General features: G+C 41.8%; 1 protein-coding gene across 2 annotated transcripts in view; it reads left to right on the top strand.

Annotated features, from left to right (window-relative positions):
- Positions 1–13,929, top strand: part of LOC144693355 (spectrin beta chain, non-erythrocytic 1-like) — a 559,404-nt gene extending 545,475 nt beyond the window's left edge. For both annotated transcript variants that reach the window (XM_078563183.1, XM_078563184.1), the window contains exons 35-36: positions 1,746–1,788; positions 9,325–13,929. In XM_078563183.1, coding sequence (XP_078419309.1) covers positions 1,746–1,788; positions 9,325–9,510 — 229 coding nt within the window. In that variant the 3' untranslated portion in view covers positions 9,511–13,929. The remainder of the gene's footprint in view (positions 1–1,745; positions 1,789–9,324) is intronic.
- Positions 13,930–14,536: the final 607 nt, after the last annotated feature.

Here is a 14,536-nt window from a genome sequence, read left to right as displayed (position 1 = left end):
CCTATTGCAACTGATATATCTGTCCTTGATAAGTGAAAGGTAATAGGGCTGTCTCAGTGATCTTTCTGTGGAGTTGAGCAGCACTAAGTTTCAGCTGTCTGCTAATAACTAGCTCCAGCCTTGTGTAGTTATTGTGCTTTTTCACTGTTATTTTTTTCAATTTTCATTCCAGCAAACATTTGGAATTTTTTTGCAGTGTCTGTTTTTGTTAATCCAGGATTACTACTGTAGGAGGCCATGAAACGCAAGTGATGCATGAGAGGATAGTGTGGCAGGTTTGATCATTGACTATATTGGAGCTGGACCTTTTTTCTGGGATAATTGGAATCTTCATGGTTAGAACTGGAACTTGTTCACAGATAGATAATTCTATGAAATGCTGATTCTGTCGAGGGAAGAAAGTAATGAGCACGCAGACATGAATAGGATTATGGAAACTCGCAAACAGTATTCAATAAGGAGAAGGGTAAACAATTCTATCAGAAGGAAATGGGCGTGAACAGTTCCAACGGCCAAAAATAATAATCAGAACAACCTCTATATACGAACTGAGAGCAACGTCTATGTGTATCAGTAGATCAAGCTGAAGTAGAAAAGTTGCAAGGGAAGCAGTCTCAAACTTGACCAAGTAGAACTTGCTCATTATAAGCCTGAGGTAGAATGTGCGGATAAACAGTCCCAGCCAGTCCCAGATAAACTGTCCCAACAAGCAGCAATTTTTAAATGAACAATTGTCAGGCCTAGCTACAGGATAGTGGGGCAGTATCTCTGATATATCACCCAATTACACTTGACAGCAAAGTCTTTTCTGTCAAAGTATTACCTTTCTTGAAACTTCCACAAACCATATTTTCTAAACCATTTGCTCCTGATTGGCTTGCAGCCTGCGTTTCTGGCCAAAGAAGATATGGTCAGTGAACAGAGGGGTGTCTGGAACCAGGCACAGTGCTTTCCTTTGGGCCTTGTTTACTCCTGGTGCTGAACAATGGTTCCAGTGCCACAGAGTGGGACAATGCTGGGTGGATTTCTCACTTAGCTCAGTTTCCATTTTGAGCGGCACTGGACTGAGATGACAGCAGCCCATGTCAGATTTTGTTTTATTCAATTTAATTTAATAACTCTCAAGGTCTTATTGATTTCCATATTTTTGGGGAGATGGATCAATGTACTTTTGGCCCATTCTGAAACATTATTGTGGAAGACCAACATGCAATTGCTGGTTCCTAATGACCCACGGTTCTATATACCAATTATCTTTTTATTATTTGGAACTCCTGAAGACACCTTGCAAATAGTGTCACCTTGAGCTCCCAAGACTTTAGCCCTTTTGTACTAAGCTACCTTTAAATTATTGTGGGAAGAAGTATTTTGGTTTACCTGTGGTGAGTTTGTTTAAATGTCACATCCTTTCCTGCTGGGATGACAAACTTTAGCAAATTTTTTTCCCAATGGAAAAATACTGGTGCTAGCAATCCAGAACCCTTTTATATATAGAATGGTACCTTCGTAAGATGGACTTGCAAAGCTTGAAAGCAGTTGAGGAATTCAGATGACAGGATAAACTGTGACTGCAAAGCTTGGGTTATTAATGAACATCATGTGACTCCAGACTGTATTACTATCATTATCTGTTGCAGCTACCAGGCTAAATATAGAATGCCTAAAGATGTTGTTCAACTATGACTGATACTTTTACATGTGGAAGCATTCAATTTAAGTGTGCTGTATTTGGGCTTCCATTTCAGGTTGAACAATGGTTGTGAATACCTCTTCCATGGCAAGGATGAGGTAAGTCATTGTGACACTCATGTATTCTGTTCAAAGCTAACATTCCTTTGGCAACAGTGACATCAAAATAAATCAACACTAATTTTCATTAACGCCTAAGTTAAGCTTACGTAGTCAGAGTGATTTTATATATTTTTGGAGCTCATTTATTAACCATTTTCTACAATTCCAGTGCAAAGCATATCTAAGTTAGTTCAAATATAGACGCCGCCCCTGAGAAAATTGTGCAATAAAGAGAGGTTGAGTCAGTCTATACTCCATAGAATTTAGTAGAATGAGAGTTGATCTCATTGAGATAGATATATTTGTGAAGGGCTTGATTGGTAGATACTGGATGTTTTGCCTGGCTGTGGAGTTTAGAACTTAGAACAGGAGATCAGCCATGAAGATGGGATGAAGATGAGAAATTTCTTCACTCAGAGGGTTGTGGATCTTTAGAATTCTGTCCCCCAGGGAGCCGTGGTTGCTCAGTCATTGAGTAGTATTTAAAACCGAGACTATTTTTGGATACTGAGGGAATTAAGGAGCATGGTGATAGTCCAGGAAGATGGAGTTGGGGTACAAGATCAGCCATGATTGTATCGAATGGCACAGCAGGCTCAACGGATTGAATGTCCTACTCCCCCCTCCTACTACTTATATTCTTATTCAATAAAAAGACATTATAAAAATAGCAAAAATAACAACAAGCATGGGAAAAGAGGCAGTGGATGAATGGGAAATGGATTAGGGAGGGGTTGAGGCCAAGAGGGATGGAGAGTGTGAAAGAGAGAGGAGAGATGTAAAAAGCAGGAAGCAAGAGTTGGTGGGTGTGGAACAAGGGTCCGCACTGGCATATCGACACCAACTATGTCATTAATCTGATGAAGGAAGTTTAAACTAGTGGGAACTAAACTGTTTTAGTATTACACCAAAGAGAATTGTAGTGAGCTGCACTGAGACAATAACGAAATGTTAAAAGATTTTTGGGTGCAGATGTAGTTTGCCCACAGCTACACCATTCAATGGAAGAAAATAGTTTATATATTTATGCTAAACAATGTGCAATGAAGTGGCCACAGGAGAAGATTGGGGAAAGGGAAGATGGAGTTCTCCGATGTCAAGCAAAGCAGGGAATGGACCAGTGAGTGTCCAATTCAGGGTAGGCAATGACAAGAGCAAAAGGAATATTTTGTTCTGGGGACAGCAAAGCTTTACTTGTGGGGATGCTATTAAGATTCCTCACCACCCCAGACTCCCCCAACCCACCCCCGCAGTGGGTTACACGTATTCCAGGGGAGTGTCAGAGGCAGTTTTGGAGTGACCTGGGGCAGAACTTTATGGTCCCATCGTGGTGGGGGGCGGGGCTGCAAAATGCGATGAGCCATTCAAAAGTCCATTGACTTCGGCGGGACGGTAAAATCCCACCGCCTTAAAATTCCGCCCCATGAGTGGGAGACCCCAGCCGGGAACGAGGTAGGATGGGAGAGGGAAGGAGAGGGACATAGACCTAAAAAGTGGCAGGTTGGGACAGGTAAATATCAGTGATGTGGTGGGGCAATGATGACCTAACCAGCTGGCGTAGTTAAGCTGAGGACGGTCTCCAGAGAGAAAATATGGAGAGACAGTGCTCCCAGTGGATCCCAGCCGTTCAAAGTCACTGTTTAAAATTCCTGAGTCAATAGAAAAATATGTCTTGACTTGGGAATTAGACCAAAGTCCTTATCCTGGGATTATAAAGGAGCTCATATGGAGGTTGGAAAAGCAGACTGGGACTGGAAGTAATTTAGACTAAGGGGGAAAAGATAAAAACCGAAGATGGTGATAATTTGGATGAAGACCTGAAACGACTTTAGTGCGCCAGAGAATCACCCACTGGCCAGAGCCAGAATTACAGGCAAACCGAAAACACAGCTTGAAGTATTCTTGCATCACAGCCTCTCACACGAACAGGAAAACCTTGTTCGAAGTGTGCCAAGCCAGGTTTCCCTAGTGTGGTATAATTAACATGGAAAAAAAAATCTGTGAATGTTGTTAACGTAGAACTTTTGAATGGAAAGCAGGCACAGTTTTAATCATTATGTTTATATATGCAGCAGAATAAATTTGCGTTACACTGTGCATTGGGAATTTTCTGAGTCTCACTTTGTATCTGACACGCAACAATTAATCATTAACAGTTGATAATTGGTGTAGTCTTTTTTGGATTTTGTTTCCCTTCATTATCATTGCCTACAATTGCTTTGTTTTGTCATTTAATTTCTCTAAGTTAGTCATTAGAAAATCATTGCCTGCAAAGTGTTAACCAATAATGTGCTTGTATGGCCAACCAGCCACTTTTTAAGCCCATGTCCCCCTCCCTCCCATCTTCAGATTATACTCCCAATATGAACCAGTGCCAATAACTAGATATTTGTACTCAAGTAGTCTGATAGCTCAGCGTCATCTGTGTAGCTCACTAAAAAGCTGCATACTTAAGGGAATTTTCTTTTGGATTAACATCGTTTGTGCTTTTTATTTATTCATGGGATGTAGGCATTGTTGGCAAGGCCAGCATTTTGTGCCTATCTATGATAGCTCTTGAGAAGGTAGTGGTGAGCCACCTCCTTGAACCACTGCAGTCAGTAGGTACTTCCACAGTGCTACTAAGTAAGGAGCACCAGGATATTGACCCAGCAAGGATGAGGGAGTGGCAAAATATGTCCAAATCAGGATAGCGTGTGACTTGGAAGGGAACTTGCAGGAGGTCGTGTTCCTTAGCACCTGCTGTCCTTGTGCTTCTGGACCATAGAGATGGTGGGTTTGGAAGGTGCTGTTGAATGAATGTCATTTTGCTGAATTAAATTCTGAATGGAATGGATGCTCCATTGTCTGTCATTTTTATTTGCCAATTGGAAGTTTTGAATTAGTGGTCAGAAGTTTGGATCAGGATTTCTCTTAAAGAGACAACAGCAGGCTTCTCCCATAAACTGGGTCTCCGTGGCCGAGTGTGATAACTGGACCTTACTGTAGAGATTGGCCCACCGTCATTGCAGGCCTAAAGGACTTTGAAACATTTTGCTGGTTCCTATTTTCAGAGAGTGAGGTGGGCTAACCTTTGTATTTACAGGTCACTTTTTCCTCATCGATTAAAAAAGATAAAAATTTAGAAGAGTCAGATCTCAGACTGCCATGGCGCGTTAGACATTGGTTTGGCTCACAGTGTTAGGAGGTGTAGTTAGCTGCCCAACAATGTACATGAAGTAAGGACTGGATGAAAATCTGGTTAATAAAGGAATTGAGAATTATAAGGAGAAGTAAAGATTTGTCCTTGTATTGTTTTTCCCATGTAAATAAATATATTGGCTTTATATCTGGAGAACTAGAATACAAGGTGGTAGAAGTCATGCCTTAGCTTTACAATTTAGACCATGCCTGGAATACTGTGAGCATTTCTACTGCAAAGGATACATTGGCCTTGGAGCAAACGCAGCATAGATTTACCAGAATGATAGCCGGACTTCAAGGTTTAAATTACAAGAAGAGATTATACAAACTAGCCTTGCATTCCCTGGAATTTTGGTGTTTTCAAGATATTAAGGGGAACTAATAGTGCAGATAGAGAGAAACTATTTCCGCTGGTTGGGGAGTCTGGGACTGCGGGTTATAGCCGAAAAATTCGAGCCAGGCCTTTCAGGAACTAAATTAGGAAATACTTCTACCCGCAAAGGGATGGTAGGAGTTTGGAATTCTCTTCCACAAACAGCACTTGATGCTAGGTTAATTTTTAATTTTAAAACTGAGATTGATAGATTTTTGTTAGCAAAAGGGATCAAGGGATATGGTACAATTAAGTATGTGGAAATTAGGTCTTGTGGCGCAGTGGGTAGTGTCCCTACCTCTGAGTCAGAAGCTCCGAGTTCAAGCCCCACTCCAGGACTTGATGGCCACAGAGAGATGTGTTTGTAATGCGGCCAAACACGTTGTTTATCAGCCTGTATAATCCTTCCAATACACCTGATGGCAGGTGGTAAGAGTGGGAGAGTTTTCTGCTTGGCTATATTGTGGACGACAATGGCAAACCACTGCAGTACTTTGCCACGTTTCACCTTGGACCAATCCAGTAGAAGTCCATGGTCGCCAGTGCCCTCTTAGGGTCTGGTACCTGGAGGAGGTGTATATGGAGTTAGGGTGAGAATCAGCCATGATCTCATTGAATGGCAGAACAGGCTTGAGGGACTAAATAACCTATCCTGTTACTGAGTTCCCATGCTAAGGTAAACAACTGATGTAAAGTGTTGCATATGATTTTATTATATGTTGTGGATACTTGTTTGGTACACTTTAGGGAAGGAGACATGGGACATAATTTTTCCAACAAGGTGGAGGTGGGTTCCAGTGCATGCCAATTGGGAAAGACCCAGAAAATAATGTCTGGTCAAGATCCCAATGTTATCCCAGCCTCTTACAGCTTCCCCGAGGTGGTTTCAGAGTCCTGTGGGGAACCCCGGTGGCTCCGATGGGAAAGCATTTGAAGTGATTAGAAAGGCAATTAAGAATCTTTATATCCATGAATTCCTTCTTTCACAACAGCACACAGGGTTCCATACTGTGTCTGGACCTCTCCAGGGTCACTGAGGTGAATGCATAATGGGAAGAACTGTCTCAGTGGAACTGACAGGCTGGGAAGGCTTTGATCAGTGACACTGAAGAGCTCCAGCCATGGTCATTGAGACACTATGGTTCCAAGCACTTCTTCTGAGAGAGTGCTTTCATTGCTTGACAGGTGATTGCCAACTTGTTGGAAGGCATTTCACCTCTCCTGTACTTCACTCACCTTCAGCTACATTTCCCTGCTGCCAGTCTTCAGTGTGGCAGGACAGCACCCTATGTTTCAATACCTTGCACCTCTGCTGCGGGGCAAGAGAAGACACCCTGCCAACAGCCTCCTGCCTCCTCCTCAATGGCATGCCCGTGCACAGGGCAGAGGAAATGGGCACCAAGATCCAACTGGAAGGAGGTGAGATCCTCAGCACAGGGTCTACAGGCAGACAATCAGCTCTCCCAACATGCCTGAACAGCAGCACACAGGAGTGTCAGGTTCTCACGGCAAATCGCTGCTGAAATCTGCTGCCTCCTGGAACCACATCTCTTTCCCAGTGAAACAGACAGCCACGCATTGCCAGTGGCCAACAATGTCACTGGAGGGCCACCCCTGCCCATCCAAGTCTCTGCCCCGCAACAAGTTGTGTACTCTCCTCTGCAAGGGGAGAGAGCGGAGAGCTGTGAGTGCTCACAATACCTTGTGCGGAGAGGAGAGACGGACACCCTTTGTGGAGAGTGGTTCTGAAGCACTGGTGTGAGAAGGCAATACACTGAGTGCGAGTGTGAGTGCTGGCTGCTCATATGGGGATGTGAGATGCCTGAAGAGAGAGCATTGAGCGGAGCGGCAAGGCGTGTTGTCCTGAGGCATGCTGTGCGGGAGAATGCTGGGCAAGTCAGAGTGTGGAGCTTGGTAATTGAAAGTGTTATCCCAATTACATGTCATGTCCCCTTGAGGTCCTGGGTCCTTTTGGTGAACTGTCTCTAGGTTGGTCGGACCACACTTCTGCTACTGACTTCCTCGGCTGCTTCTGTTCGCACCTGCTTCATTGGAGAGATTGTTCTCTTCCTCCAGTCCTTGGAAGAGCACAGCTCACTGCAGCCCGTCAGATCCTGCAATAGGATCTCGCGGTGAGAGTGAAAGACCCAACGAATCAGCCTTCTCAGGGCAACCCCTCCATTCCTGTGGTAGCTGCAGCCTCAAAGTTCCAAGTGCTGGTGAGCCCATTGTCACCCTGAGTCCCTTTCATTCACCCAGCCACCTCCCTAGTTGTTCAGGGAGCACAGAGGCGGGATGCCGATGCTGTTGCTCTGAGAAAGAGCCTCGGCAAAGCCTGTGCATTAGGAAATTGGGCTCCCCAACCCGAAACTGGTCCTGCCGTTCTGACAGGAGCTAAGTGGACACGATTCCACCCCATGGCCTGCAAGAGCAGTGGGCACGATTCACAAACTGGCATGTTCACGTTTTCTTACATTCTCTCCATGAAGAATCAAAGCCTCCAATCTGTGACCTGTTCCTGCTAATGTCTTGTATCGCCACGCTGCATCTGACTTTTGACATATTTGACACAGCTCTGAGGCAAACAGCTGGCCCAAACATTATCACTTAATTGAGAATGATGGCGTATATGTGTGGAGAATTCAAATATCCAATTAGTGTCCCATTACTTGGGGCTGTAAGAAGGCAAAGGGCAATTTGTTCGAGAAGGGTTGAGCATGTAATTGACTCTTATTATGCCTACTTGGGATTGCTTAGTCCTGTCATTACACCTGAACTCCACTGTTAGCCATGAAATGGACCACCATATAAAAAAAAATAAATCTCAGAACTTGGCAATAGGTGTCAATTGGTTAAAAAATACGCAGTATGAATAAGCAGACACCTAACCTAATTTTCATCATGTGACGAATTATGTACTGTGCCCAGCACGCCTACACAGTGCGCTGAACAATACAGGGGAGAGATAGGAACCTTCGCCCCTCACTGGGGAGGAAGCCCCGCCCTCTGGAACTGCCGGCCAAATTTGATTGGTTGGCAGCTCCATCAACCCCAGCAGCACCAAGAGCGTGTCGGTGGCAGCTGGCCGAACTGCAGGAGAAGAGGGAAGAAGACCCACGGGCAGGAATTCAGACGCGTGCCTGACCCGCTCGAGCATGAAATGACGAGCGTTGATGTCGGCCAAGAGTGCTGATGTCAATGCGCAGTCACGTGATAGTTCGGCCGCCGACAATTAAAAGGCCTGTTAAGGCCATTAAATAAATAATTAAATTAATTTCTTCGCTGCCCGCCCAACCTAATGGTTGGCGGGCAGGCGAAAAGGCCAATGGCCTTTGCATTTTTTTTGGAAACCTCATCCACGAGCTGGTGGGAGAAGCTGTTCTCACTCGTAAAAGGATCAAGAACGAGAGGGCACAGATTTAAAGTGATTGGCAAAAGAAGCAAATATGACGTGAGGGAAAAACATTTTCCCACAGCGAGTGGTTCGGGTCCGGAATGCACGGCCTGGAAGTGTGGTGGAGGCAGGTTCAATCGAGGCATTCAAGAGGGCATGAGATGATTATTTGAATAGTAGCAATGTGCAGGGGTACGGGATAAAGGCAGGAGAATGGCACTGAGTCATAATGCTCATTTGGAGAGCCAGTGCAGACACGATGGGCTGAATGGCCTCCTTCTGCGCTGTCACAATTTTGTGTTTCTGTGACTCAGCTGTATAATTTGAATTGAAATGTTATGTGCCCAGTGTTCTACAAATGACCACAGATCAAACCGATGCTTTTGTTGCGAGATGCACAGTCAGCACTTGTATGTTTTTTGGTCACAACACTGGTAGAAAGGAAGTGTTTGTAGGTGTATTTGATGCTAATTATTGTACGTGAAGACATAATGGTACAGATGAAGTGAAAAACTTTGTCATCCTCCTTGGTGCAGACAGTTGGGTTGCTTTGTATTGATGGATGTCTCTTTTACTCTTGTAGGATGAGATGCATAACTGGATCCACAATCTCAGCGCTGCAATAGCGGAGCATAACAAACCACAGAGTACAAGACATGGTGAAGTCAGGGCACATACCCTCCCTCTCCCATCTGTGGTGGCTCCAGAAGCAAGCCCTGGCAAAAAGGACAAGGAGAAAAGATTTAGCCTTTTTGCGAAAAAGAAATGATCACCGTCGAAACAAGAAGAAAAAAAAATGTTTAGTGCCTAACTTACAAAATGGTGGCAGTGCTCAAACTGCACCAATGGGGTGGGGAGGTGTGGGCAGGGGGTGGAGAACCAGTTTCTGCAAGTGTAAATATACATTTCACCTTTATAGAGAGTGACGAGGAAGCATTTTTTTTAAAATTTACTGGAACGGCGCACGTCATCCCAAACAGAAGAAAAGTATTTTTTTGAATGATTTACAGTTTTACGTGTAATTTTTTTTGTGAAACTGCAATGCTTTTTTCTTCCCCAAAGTAGATTCTTACAGTCCTTGCTAATGGCCGAAATATGCAAACTAAGATTAAACAGAGCTTTAAGATCACAGCGAGTTACCTGGACACATTCTCGGTTATTCAGCCATCACATTAGTGACCGTTCTTGTATTAGGCCAGTCATTTAAACATTCTGTGAAACAATTATGGAACAGTGGGACTTCAGTAGCTTTGTGTTTAAATTAAAGTTGCCACTACCAAAGAATATTTTTGAAAAAGAATATTTAACAATTCTAAGCTGAGGCCAATTTTTTTTCCAAAACTAGAATAAATTATGGGGTATTATTGGGCAAGAAACCATGTATGATTGATAAATGTAAGTGGTTCATCTTGCAAATGGTTAAAAATGCCAAGTTTGTACTGTAAACGTATATTCTGTACATTTTGGCACATGTTTTTGTGGTATTGCCATAGATTACGTTTTAGCAAATTATGAGTTTTATCAAATTTGTAAAAGCTTTTTCTGGCCAAACTGCCTCCATGGTGCAAGAGTTCATTTGGTCACTGTATTATGACATGGTAAATGTGTTTAGGAGGATACTACCTGTCCATTATTTCTAGCAAGATCAAATATGTTCTTTTAGAAAATCTTCACCAACATGTACAATGTCAACACACACAGCGATCAGAAAAGTCACTGCCCTTATAAATATATATTTTAAAAAAATATTTGTTGCTTGCAAACAAAGGGCTTTCTATTCAAACTACGTTCATATTTCTTTTGACTGCAGTAAAATACACACTTACCTATTTGTTTTCAAGATGTTAAACACTTCCAATTTGACAGTCTTGATTAATCACTGTAGAAGCCCTTTCAGTATTTAAATTGAGTTATAAATACCATATGAAAGGAAGTTGGAAAAAAAATCAATGTACACACACAAAAGGTGCTTGCTTTTTTTTACTTTTGTTTGAATCATGTTCTACTTTCTATTCTATCTTGTTTGAAATTTTTCATTTGACAGTTTTGTTCTAAAACGGGAAAATGTGACAAGCTATTTGGGTTTACTGTTATAATTTGTCTTTTAGTCGATATAGCATTGAATTCTCAAAATTCTATCAGATCAAGCACAGTCTGTTGGCTACCCCTGTAAAGTTGCAAATCTCAATGGGGATTTGTTTAGGTAATTTTTTGTTACATAAAAAATATAGGTTGAACACTTCCTTTGAGATCTTTTCTCATATCTCATTGTTGGAGGCTTGCAGTAACTAGTTTTGCCTTGAAATAAGACCTCTACTGACTTCAGGCATTCTATACAACAGCTGGTCCCTCAAAGTAGGGTCAAATATGAATCATTATTATATTACCGAGACTGTCATCAAGTGGTCGCTAAGGTAAGGTGATCATTAAGACACAACTTCAGTCACGATGAAAGAATAAGTGTATTATGGCAGAGAGAATTATAAAGTGCCAGTTTGATATAATGAGGTATGATTGGATCTATGGTAGACCACTTTGACCTTCAGGGATGCAACAGTTATAAATTGTTTGCTGCAGTCTGTTTTACCTGTGTAGCATGTGTACAGACATGTTAACAGAAGTTGGCTTGAGTTATTGACCAAACTAAATTGATTTCATTTTTAACCAGCGAATATACTTTCAGCCTTTCTCAAATGCCTGACAGTATCTCACCGGCAGCTCTTTGGGCTTCTGTTTGATACTATCTATTGCCATGGGAGGGTAACCATTACCACTGACGTCCAGGCTCCATAAAGAGCTAACCTCATCTCACACTTCCTCACATAGCTCACGAGTGCTAAATGGGTGTGCATATTGTTAGCAGGCTCTACGTTCATCCTATTTCCGTCAGAAGTATTTGATAGGCAGATGGTGTAATAGAGAATTACGATAAGTGAATTACAAAGGTGCATGTGGGGTGCAGAGTTGCTTTTGGGCTGGTTTGTAGCAAGGGCTGCAGATAACTCTAATTCCCTGATTAACCTATATTAATACACAGCGCTCTGTATAAAGTAAAACTGAAAAAAAAAAGAGAAAAACACGAGTTTTCTCATGTTAAAAAGTGACACAATGGTGAATGAAAGCCAAACTGAAGAATATCAGTATTGGGGAATAGAACACTTTTCCATTTTCTAGCGCTTAATGTCAGTGTCAAACACTTATAGGTCAGCTTTATCACTGTCAAGAAACTAAATTTTGCTCCACACTGCCCAAAGAATGTGCCTTAAGCCAATCTCAGAAGAGGATCTTATGATATGCCAGAGTGATTTTCTTTTCACTTTGCACACCAATGCATTCATGGCAGCTTTTCAGTGAGAGTGCCAGTTTTGCGCCAAATTGTAAAGAGTTTTGTATTCGGTGTTCCAGGCCAGGCTACCTAATGTTATAGTGTTATAGGCAATGTTATAAGTGTTATAATGTTATAAGAGGCTACCTAATGTTTCACTGGACTAGTATTCCAGAGACCTCTGGGGACCGGTCTTCGAATCCCGCCAACGGCAGATTGTGAAATTTGAATTCAATAAAAAAAATCTGGAATTAAAAGTCTGATGATGACCATTGCCGATTGTCGTAAAAACCCATCTGGTTCACTAATGTCCTTTAGGGAAGGAAACCTGCCATCCTTACCTGGTCTGGCCTACATGTGACTCCAGACCCACAGCAATGTGGTTGGCTCTTAAAATGCCACCTGAACAAGGGCAATTAGGGATGGGCAATAAATGCTGACCTAGCCAGAGAAGCCCACATCCCATGAACGAATAAATAAAAAGATGCTCATAGTGAACAGAGACTTCCATTCACTGACAATGGTTAGATTTGAACAAATGTGCCAGAGCTGAAAGAGGGAAATGGCACATTATTACATGAACTGTTCTCCTTCATTTTTCCCCAGTCCCCATTCCAGATGTTCATGTAGTCTCTGACTGATTCAGCCAAATTGTGCAAGGCTTTGCGCTGCAGAGCTGCTCCAACTCAGAAGTAGGTTGCAAGTGCCTAACAATTACAAGCAGAAGAGAGGTGATTTATTCCACTAATCTGTGCTAGATTGAACCCAATTAGTAGAGGACAAAGGGCGCTCTGCTACCAGTCTTTATAGCAGGAACCTTTGAATGAAGCCAAGATATTCAACAGTACTGGATCGAAAATGGGTCAATTTTGGTTGTCATTCTGGTGTTCCGAGGCTGAAATCTGGATTTGCTGAATTAGGTTGCATCTTTGAAGCCAAAGTTTTGGTCAATGACAATCTATAGGATTTAATCACAAATAACAGAGCCGCCAAAAATTTTAAGTCTTCAGGACTGTCCATGTTGCCAAATGTGAAAGAATGCAAGAAAATTCTAGTGGCTTAAGCACCAGTCTTTCTCCTTTAATCTCTTTGCCAGAGAATTCAGAAGAACTTTACGGCTATATGTAATGTGTAATTGCTTCATCAACATTCTGAGACCTCTTCAGTGTTGTCGTAAACCCTCAATCTATTATGGTCCTACCTTTGAATGAAATAGAGAAGTTGTTTAGTTGACTAGTCCATTAAGCAAAATATATTTATGAAACACTTTTACAAAAATAGCCACTGTAAGCTGAATACTTCAATAAAATGAAATGTTTCTCACTTAAAAATGTGGGCTAGGTTCAGTTTATACTAAGATGCACTCTTATTAGCCCAGCAAGGAGGCATTCCCAGAATACTGTATCAGAAATAGCACCATGCAAGTTCATTTTAGAACATAATTGCAATTTCAGCGAAATTAAAAGTCTATAATTAAGTGGGAAAATGTGTCAAATGCTGAAATAGGTCTTCAGTTAATTAATATCTTTAGTTAAACCTCTGCATTAATCAGCTCTCAGTCCCCCATTTGAGCACAAAGCATTTGGACACATTCATTCTAACTCTAGTGATTTAGCACTGTACATTTGTACTTGTTGCACTCCTTAATAAAAAAAAGTCTCACATCATTTATTTCTCTAAAATGCCATTGTGAAATGATCTTCAATATTGCACAGCTTTATTAAAAAATGTCAGTAGACCTTGGAAGCATTTTTTTTATTGTTTTGGACACAGGCTGTAAATTGATTCTGTTTTTCTTGAATGTGGTGTAGATTTGGTGCAGCAGTCCTTATTGGAATAAAAAAAACATCTTATATATTTTAATACTGCATCCTCAGTTCATCTCTCAATTTGTTTGTCTTTTTCATTTTTTTTTTGCTTTTTGTGTGAAGGTAAACATGCTTGAATGTTTTCTTTTTGGTGTACTTCTGGCCACTGAGCATTTCCAGGTGCAAATCAGTAATTGGCACCTCATTGTAAATGTTACCTTCTGAAAACCAGCTACTCCTTATGCAGCTGTTTTGGCAATGCATTCCCTTTATGCAAAATGGAGAATAATTTAAAGCTAAATGTGTCTGCCCTCAGTTTAATTGAAAGCAGATGTTTTCAAACCTCACATTGACAGTGTAATGAACTGGTTAATGAATAACCTGGGCAGCAAGTGCATTGTGAGTTAATTACAGCAGTTAACCTTACATTTAAATTCCTGAAGTGTGCAGACTCCTGCTGTAATCCCCATATCGCAGCCAAGGCCTTGCTTAAGGCAGAAACTTCATCAGGTAGCATTTCTGTTCTCAATGTGGTTTCTTAAGATTGGGATTCCTGAGCAAAGATTGCTTTCATCAAAATCACGTAGTCTACAGATAGATAATGTGAAGTTTCTTTTAGATTGCTCACACATCATAGTCTCGTATGTCGGTATGGCTCTGAA

This window comes from Cetorhinus maximus, chromosome 18, assembly GCF_964194155.1.
Source record: "Cetorhinus maximus chromosome 18, sCetMax3.hap1.1, whole genome shotgun sequence".
NCBI lineage: Eukaryota > Metazoa > Chordata > Chondrichthyes > Lamniformes > Cetorhinidae > Cetorhinus > Cetorhinus maximus.
Note: the sequence above shows the minus strand (reverse complement) of the source record. Positions and strands in the feature narration are given on the sequence as shown.